Here is a 9,732-nt window from a genome sequence, read left to right on the forward strand (position 1 = left end):
ATATCATTCGGATTCAAGAATTTTCATATGCTACTGATCCGTTTTTGTTGAGTGTTTTGCAGAAATATTCATCAACTGTTCTTGACAGAATCATCGAAAAAACACTGATTTTGGTTTGTTGATTTCAGTCTTTGGTGTTTGCTGAAGTTTCGGGATATCGGTGGTCAACAGATTCAAAGATTACAATATCTTTGAATTTTGGAAATTGCTGAAAAGTCGGGATTGCGAGTAAACAGTTCTTATCACTTATTGTTTTGCAGGTTACGACTCGCAATCACTCAGTTGCGGCTCATCACGTTCCAGTTACGACTCGCAACCATTGCTGGTTTCGGTTCATCCTGCCTCAGTTACGACTCGCAACCAGAAGATTGGTCTCCACTCGCAATCAAAGACATTACGACTCGCAACCTTGGTTTCGGCTCATTCTGTTTTGTTACGACTCGCAACCATTCCAGTTACGACTCGCAACCACAGCAAACTTGACTCGCAACCTTTGCCATTACGACTCGTAATCACTGAAGTATTGACTCGCAACCCGTTTGTTTCGACTCGCAACGACATTGTGTTACGGACATTTGGACTGTTGACTTTGGACTTAATAAAATCAATTAATTAATTAACTGGTTAATTAACCATGTCATCGAACAACAGTGAACTGTCTGCCCTAACTCAACAACAAGAACTGGACTCAAAGCTTGGAACTACAACACGTATTCCGAGATTAACTGATGCTAATGACTTTCCCGAGTGGAAGTGGCGCTTTGAACAGCATCTGAAGGTTAAAGATTACAAGCTATGGCGCAGTATCTTGAGAGGACCTAGGGAGATTATGATGGAAAGTCCTACAGAACCAGATGTCAAAATTAAAAAGCCTCGAGATAAATACACTGAAGATGATTTGCTCATTGTTGAAGAAGATGATCGTGCTCTTTCCTACTTAACTATGGGTTTAGGTCCTGATATTGCTATTGGCTTTCGCTCCTGCAAATCTGCCAAAGAATTGTGGGATTCTCTGATTGAAGTGTATGAAGGAAACGAAGACATGAAAGAGAGCCGAAGAAACTTACTGCAACAAAACTTCAACAATTTCAACCATATTTATGGTGAAACAATAGATAATCAGATTCAGAGATTCGTGAAGCTAGTCACTCAAATGCAAATGGAAGAGATTCATACAACTAATGCATCCTCTAATCGACAACTTCTCAATGCACTGCCTAAGAGTTGGGATCATCATGTTGCAATGATCAAGAAGACAAAAGACTTAGCTAGATGTACTCTGTCTGAGATGATCTCTCACATCAAGGCATGCGAACTGGATGATAAGCAAAGAGAAACGAATTACAAGAACAGTATGCTAGCTGTCGGTTTCTCCATTGCTCCCGCCTCTTCCAACAACAACAACATAGCCTTACTGTCTCAAGGAGGTTTTCAGATGTTTCGCAATAATTCATCCGCTCCTCAAATTTCAGCAAAGGTGCACTCACCTGGATCCTCAAATCAAGTTGTTTCTTCAGCGTCTACTGTTACTTCTGCTGGAAATGCTGGAAATGTCTCTACTGTCGCCCCTACTTCTGCCTTCGCTGCAAACAACGAAATGATAGCCTTCTTCGCTAGTCAATCAAAAGAAAAACTGGAAATAGCAGCTTCAGTGATCAACTGTTTGAATGCTTTCATTGCAGGAAAGCTTGATCCACCAAAGTGGAGTCCTAATGATCTGTCTCAGATTCATCCAGATGATGTTGAAGAAATGGATATCACTTGGCAGATGGCAATGGCTGCCTTCAGAGCTCAAAAGTTTGTGAGAAAAACAGGTAAAAACAGGTGGGGAAATGCATGGAATGGAGCTGCTAAAGTGCCCTTTAATCTTCGTTGTTTCAACTGTCATGAGGAAGGACACTATGCTCGTAACTGCCCAAAGCCACTTGTAAACAGAGATCAAGCTTCTGCAGAATTAGCACAACCAGCAACACCTGGTCAACCTGCAACTCCTAATCGAGAAAGGGCTCTTGTAACCACTACCAGTATAGCAGATGCTGAAACTTCTGGAAGTCCACAGCCGCAAGGATTAGCACAAGCACTGGTGACAGCCCAACATTCACTTTGATTGGTCTTCAGAAATTGAGCGTTTGAACATATCAGCTCCAGAGAATCAAACTGCTACATCCAACATTGCTTTCATGACCTCAAGCGAACATAGCTCTAAGCCAGAGGAAGAGACTGCAGCTGATGACTTTGCATTCATGACTCAAATCCTGTCAGCACCTGTCAAAGGTCTCACGAAAGAAGAGGTAATTTCTGTTTTCTGCACTCCTGAATGTAGAGAACGAGTTGAGTCTTATCGAATTCACAACGCTGAGCTAATCGAAGACTATAATGAAATTAAACGTAAAAATTTTACTTTAACGAAAAACGAAAAACTTTTCAAAGAGAAAATCGAAGCTCAGCGTAAGGACATCGTTCAACTCAAGGACGATGTCAGTGTGTAGCCGAAGCCCAACTCATGATAGTCAAAGAAAAATTGTGTGATGTGACTAAAGAACTGGAGAATGTTAGGGATAAATACCAAATAAATCAATTAAACATTAAGAAATTCGATTCCTCCAGTAAATTAGTCAAAAATCTGTGCGATCAACAATTGGCATATTCCAAAAAGAAAGGGTCAGGTTTGGGCTATAATCAGACTCCTCCTCCGTACAATGATAATTACACTTATTTACCAATGACAGAGGAGGAGATGCTGAACGAAAGTAAAATGACATATGGTTCAAATAACAACAAATTGTCTGTTCATAACAGACACGTTGAGCCACAAAAGTCCTCACCATTGAATTTTGTTCCTAAAGGCACAATTGATCCTAACGTTTCATTGTCATGTGCAGATGATAGCTCTGAAGTAAAATGTGGTGATGTTCATGGGAGTGAACCAGTCGTTATTGCAAATGTGTCTGAACCTTATTTTGAACATTATTCTGAACCTACTGAGTCTGACATTGCTTTTACTAATTCTTTGTTTGCGTCGTTTTCTGCTTTCGTTTCATCTTGTGAGCCTGTTGTTTTGGGCAAAACTGATAATGTTTGTGTGGATGATTTAAACAATAAGTGTGGTGATGAATGCTTTTCTTCAAATGCTTGTGATACTAACATACCAAATGTTTCAGCTTGTGAAAATGTTACAGGTGAGGTCCCTCAGGATGCATTCAGTGAAACCACTGAAACGCCTTCTCAAGAAAATCAAGTGTATCCTGATTCTTCTTCTGAATCTGTCTCAGTGGGCGTCCCTAATGTTGAATCTAGTGGGACCCCATTGGAAACTGTGTTAAACAATGAATCAGAATCTGTGTCACAAGATAAATGCTCTGAGGAAATGCATATTGATGAAAATTTTTCAGGATCAGAAAAGAAATCTGAATCAGTTTCACATGATAAATGCATCAAGGAAGAGCATACTGTCGAGACTTCTTCTTGTTCAGGAAGTGAACCTGAATCAGCTTCAGATGATAAATGTGTTGATAAAACGCATTTGGATGAAACTCATACATGTTCAAATTCGGAATCGAGATTAAGTGAAAATGAAAAGGATGTTGGTCAAAACGAGAAATCATCAGAAGAAAATCAGTTAAAAGAAAAACCACAAATCAAACATAGCCAGAAAACTAAAACGTTGAATCACTCGAAATCAAGCAAACAGAGTCCAAATGTCAAAAATATTCAAAGTGTGAAACGTCAAACATGTTTTAACTGTGGCATTGCCGGTCACATTGCCAGAAATTGTGGTAAACTCCCAAGGACACCGAACAAGAAACCATCAGGGCGAAATCAGAAGGTCACGTCCAATCGATATCACTGTTCGGAGTCCATGAAGTCTGCAAGGACTAAGACGATGAAGAACAACCATCATCATAGGACTAGACCTTCTGATCAGGATTGGAATGCAGCCAAACGCCATAATCAATATCAGAATAGACAAACAAATTTTCAGCGTAATCGAAGTAATTCTTTTGGTAACGCTTTTGAAAGTTTAAATTCTAACTGGTCGAGAAAGTTTTGGAAACCTAAAGTCAATGGCATGCAATCCAATCAAATGAAATCATATCATCAAAAGGTCGCCAACAAAAATGTTTCAAAATTTCTGAATAAAGATAATTTAGTTTGGCAGAGGGTAACGTATTTCGATGCTCAAGGAAAACCCAGATCCACTATGGGCTGGGTTCCTAAATCTAACTAATCCCGCTACTCGTGCAGGAACAGCTGTGGAGGACTACCGTGCGCCTGTGGTACATGGATAGTGGTTGTTCCAGGCACATGACAGGAGACTTATCCCAACTTGTGAACGTCAAAGAATTTAATGGCGGATATGTCTCATTTGCGGGAGGTGAATCTGGCAGAATCACTTTGAAAGGAACTGTTCAAAACGGTGTTCTCAGCTTTGAAAATGTCAATTATGTTCCAGAACTGAAACACAATCTGTTAAGTATTTCGCAGATTTGTGATCGAGGGAATTCAGTTCATTTTACGAAGAAGGGATGTCATGTTCTTAAGCCTGAGATTGTTATTCCAGAAGACTGGTTCTTGATGACAGCTGAAAGAAAGGGAAATGCTTACGTCATTGATATGAACAAGAAACCGTGTGAAGAGATCACTTGTTTATTTTCAAAGATTTCAGAGCATGATGGTCTACTGTGGCATCGTCGACTTGGGCACGTGAATATGAAAAATCTGAACCGTCTAGCTAAAGGTCAATTGGTACGAGATCTTCCGATCAAGGATTTCATGTTGGTGGAAAAATGTGTTGCATGTGCGAAAGGGAAAGCTCATCGAAAACCTCATAAGACTAAACCAGCACCTTCGACAAAAGCTGTACTCGAACTACTTCACATGGATCTTTTTGGTCCAGTGAATGTGCTGAGCATTGGGAAGAAAGCTTACTGTTTGGTAATCGTCGATGATTATTCTCGCTACACTTGGGTATATTTTCTCAGTCACAAAAATGAAACTGCTGTCTTGGTAAAACAATTCATCACTTTGGCTGAAAATCAAGCGAGCACTAAGGTGAAGGTTATTCGATCAGACAATGGGACAGAATTCAAGAACGTGATTTTAGATACGTTCTGTGTTGATAAGGGAATCGATCGTCAGTTCAGTGCGCCTCGAACTCCACAACAAAATGGAGTGGCTGAAAGAAGGAATCGTACTCTCATTGAAGCTGCGCGTACTATGCTGGCTGATTCAAAGCTTCCTAGCTTCTTTTGGGCCGAGGCTGTTAGCACGGCTTGTTACGTCCAGAATCATGCTTTAGTAAACAAACGTCACATGAAAACCCCTTATGAGATTCTGGAAGGACGTAAACCTTCGGTTTCACACTTTCGCATCTTTGGTTGTCCATGCGTATTATTACTAATGGACTCCAACGGAAAGTTTGAAGTCAAAGGTGACGAGTGTTACTTTATTGGATATGCTAAAGGCTCTGCTTATAGGGTATACAACAAAGTAACTAAAAAGGTCGTCGAGTCGTGCAACATTGAGTGGCTTGAAGAGAATGCTACGGACGCTAGAGTTGGTCCAGATTGGTTATACGATTATTCTGCTCTGTTTAAATCATTTAACATTTTGTCAAGTGATGTTTCAGTTGCAGGTGTGTCTATTCCCAAACAACCATTGTCATTTGAAGATACAGAAGACGAAGCCCAGATGCAAGACAATGTGAAGCATCATACCGTTCATCCACCGGGAATGGTGTTTACGCAACATCCTACACCGACACCGATGGTCAATCAATCCCCTGAGGGTGCAGCAACTAGTGACTCTGCATTGTTTCCTGATCCAATTCCTGAGGATTGTACTGTCACTTCTCCTGTAGTTCATACTACAACCGCACCTAATGAGGGGGAGTCTAGCAACACCACCACTGAAGAGGAGACTGTACCTGATTTGGCCATACCGACGAGCGTTCAACGCAATCACCCAATCGAGAATGTGATTGGTCCTGTAAATGCAGGAATTTTGACCAGGAGTCAATCAGGAACCATTAACACTTGCTTATATTCTTGTTATCTTTCTCAAATCGAACCTAAAACCATTGATATAGCTTTGCAGGAACCTGGCTGGGTAGATGCTATGCACGAAGAGCTGAACCAGTTTGAAAAACTTGGAGTATGGAAGCTTGTCAAGTTGCCAGCAGGAAAGCGTAAGCTTGGAACTCGATGGGTATTTCGAAACAAGCAGGATTCTGCGGGTGTCATCGTTCGAAACAAAGCAAGGCTGGTGGTTCAGGGATTTAGACAAATCGAAGGTCTGGATTATGATGAAGTATATGCTCCGGTTGCGCGACTTGAAGCCATCCGGATCTTTTTGGCTTACGCGTCGTACATGGGGTTCACTGTTTATCAGATGGATGTCAAGACCGCGTTTCTCTATGGAGATGTGAAGGAGGAAATTTTTGTCGAGCAACCGCCAGGGTTTGTGCATCCAGATCATCCTGAGTACGCCTACAAGTTAGACAAGGCGTTGTACGGGTTACATCAGGCTCCTCGAGCTTGGTATGCCACCCTAACAGAGCATCTGTTGGCTCATGGATATACGCGTGGCACCATAGACCAGACTCTGTTTATCAAGAGGGTAGGACGTGATCAAATTTTGGTTCAAATCTACGTTGATGATATCATTTTCGGATCTACAAGCGAGGATCTGTGCAAGGAGTTCGAGAGAGTTATGAAGAAAAAGTTTGAAATGAGTGCTCTGGGGGAGATGACACTGTTTTTGGGTCTACAAGTCAAGCAGAGTTCACAAGGAATTCTGATTCATCAAGGGAAGTATGTGGATGATGTGCTGGCAAAGTTCAAATTCACGGACGCAAAGCCTGCTGAAACACCTATGGCTAAGAGACCATTATTGACTGAAGATGAAGAAGGAGAGTCTGTAAATCAACGTCAATATAGGTCCATGATCGGGTCATTGATGTATCTCACAGCTAGCCGTCCGGACATCATGTTCGCTGTTTGCAACTGTGCTCGCTATCAGGCTAATCCTAAAACTTCTCATCTTATTGCTGTTAAACGGATCTTTCGGTATCTTAAAGGCCGCCCTCGGTTTGGCCTATGGTATCCGAGAGATTCCAATTTTGACTTGTTTGCTTTCTCTGACAGCAATTTTGGAGGTACTGACAGTGACAGGAAATCCACTTCTGCGGGATGTCAATTTTTGGGTGATCGGCTCATTTCTTGGCAGTGCAAGAAACAACAAACAGTGGCGATATCCACAGCTGAAGCTGAGTATGTTGCTGCTTCTGCATCTTGCTCTCAAGTGGTGTGGATGCAACATCAATTGCAGGATTATGGTTTGACTTATCTTAACACTACTATTTACTGCGATAATGATGCTGCAATACAAATTGTTCGAAATCCTGTTTTTCACTCCAAAACCAAGCACATTGATATTAAAGTTCATTTCATTCGAGACTGTTTTGACAGAGGTCTGATTACTCTTGAACAAATCGACACAGATGCAAATGCTGCCGATTTGTTCACCAAACCTGTCAACAGCTCGAAATTCAGAGTGCTTGTGGATTTTCTAAAAATGATCCGTTTTACTGATTGAGCATGTTTTGTTTTTTCGTAGGTAAATTTGTTCATAAAGTTTTCTGTTCTTAGGTAGTTTTTATTTATGCACAAATTTAGGGGGAGAAAAATCGAAAAATACAAAAACATTGAAAAATCGAAAAATACAAAAACATTAAAAAATTGAAAAAATACAAAAAGAGGTTCAAAAGGAAGTGTGGCTGGACTGGGAAATGAAATGATTTTTCACATTATGGTCGAGGGCTGACTCATGTAAGACCAGTATCGAAATAGTTTGACTCTAGTATGATGTGTTGGTAGGCTCTATCCTTAAGATTGGAAACAATAGCTGTTTCTGTTCAGAACTAAACTAGTACATGACCTCAGAAAAGAAAATCACTTGGAATTAGCTCATGTCTATTTGAATGTTTGTATGTTTTTCCCGATACACACAATTTTGATCTGATTCTGAAATCTTATCTGAAAAAGTCGTGTACCTCCTCTGCTGCATCCAGATACATGCTGACCTGGAGGTGCTAGGCAACGTCAGCTTCTGCTGCATCCAGATATATGCTGACCTAGCTGTACGTTGTCGATCTGTAGATCAATTAACACCCGAAAGAGGCCCTCTAGTGCCCAAAAGAAACCCAATAAACCTATATCAAATTGAGAAAACTCATTTGATCTGTATATTATACCATCTCTGCAAAAGATCTATTCTGTTCTCTTCTCAACCTATTCCCAGTTAAGATTTCAGAAATTTGGATTGGACTTGTGAAATATGTGGTAGGGAAACTGCTTGCATGATAGAGTGAGCTGTGCATAATTCCAGGATTTGATTAGTATTTGTTTGGGTGCTCATTATTAAAAATATCAAAACATGATAAAAAGAGATACAGGCAGTATTAGGATTTGATTAGTATTTGTTTGGGTGCTCATTATTAAAAATATCAAAACATGATAAAAAGAGATACAGGCAGTTATATGGAAAAGATCTAGGGAGATGAGTTTAAGAGGACAAATATACTGGCAATCGTCTAGATCATCCTCTAGTAGATCAGTGTTGATAAGTGAAGTCAAGCCCGAAACTTTGTGATTTGATCCCTGAATATCTATGCAAATTTCCTGATTTTATTTTTGTAAATAATATTTTATTATTTAATTTTGTTTTAGGTTTTTATTTTGCAAACAAATGCTCAAAAGGTTTAATGGGTAATTTTTGTTAAATCAGATTTTTGAATTGGGTTTGTTTAAATTATCTCTTGAAAATCATTTTTGAACCCAAGTCCATAAGGCCCAAGCCCAACAGATTTGGGCCCATGAGAAACAGTTGAAGTATAAAAGGGTGATTACGACTCGCATTCCTCATTCACTCGCAATCACATCTCAATTCTCTCTCAATATTCCGGCATCTATCAACGATTCCGACTGACTTCCGATTGCGACTCGCAATCTGATTTGATATTCATCAGGTACAATGACGTCATTATTCAAGTTTTTGCAGGAATTATGAATTTTTGTTGAAGATTCCGGCGAATGTTTGAAGATTCCGATGAAGATTTGATGATTTCGATGATGTTTCCGATGATGTTTTGAAGTTTCCGATGAAGTGTTGACTCGCAACCAAGAACAATTAAGACACGAAACCAGTGGTTACGAGTCGCAATCTTAAGATTGCGACTCATGGTTGCGACTCATCTTGGCTTGTTGCGACTCATGATTGCGACTCGCAATCTGCTGGTTGCGACTCAGTTTTGCTGGTTGCGACTCATGGTTTCGAGTGAACAGTGACAGTGTTTGTTTTGAATTTTAATTTTTATCACTGTTATATTTGGAAACTTATATGTTTTGTGATTGTGTGCAGAAAAATGGACTTAAAGTTTATTGCATCTCATAATCAAGTAGCATATTTGGCACCTCCACCAGTGAAGCACAAGCAGCTGTTCACGTCATTGATAAAAGGCCTAAGTACATGCCGTATTGTTCATGCTCTTCGTGAAAATCCGGTCGTTTATGAAAGCCTAATTCGAGAATTTTGGAAGACTGCTGCAGTTGAAATCATTGAAGGAAAGGGAGCTATAGCTGCTGAGATCGACGAGACGAAGGTTATAGTGACGGAGCAGATTATCAGAGATGTGTTGAAGTTCAATGATCAGGAAACAGATCCAATCGAGCT

At 40.2% G+C, this 9,732-nt stretch overlaps 1 protein-coding gene across 1 annotated transcript; it reads left to right on the top strand.

Moving 5' to 3' along the window:
- The first annotated feature begins 296 nt into the window (after positions 1-296).
- LOC110918139 lies at positions 297-3,102 on the top strand. The gene is made up of 2 exons (XM_022162502.2): positions 297-2,291; positions 2,883-3,102. Exon 1 carries the CDS (start codon positions 635-637, stop codon positions 2,105-2,107), a length of 1,473 nt encoding a protein of 490 aa, XP_022018194.1. The 5' UTR covers positions 297-634; the 3' UTR covers positions 2,108-2,291; positions 2,883-3,102.
- The last annotated feature ends 6,630 nt before the right edge of the window (positions 3,103-9,732 follow it).

This window comes from Helianthus annuus, chromosome 16 (genome assembly GCF_002127325.2).
Source record: "Helianthus annuus cultivar XRQ/B chromosome 16, HanXRQr2.0-SUNRISE, whole genome shotgun sequence".
Classification (NCBI taxonomy): Eukaryota; Viridiplantae; Streptophyta; class Magnoliopsida; order Asterales; family Asteraceae; genus Helianthus; species Helianthus annuus.

Bases quoted from the DNA above. Each gene is read 5' to 3' on its own strand.
- LOC110918139 (XM_022162502.2), top strand. From the start codon at position 635: ATGTCATCGAACAACAGTGAACTGTCTGCCCTAACTCAACAACAAGAA.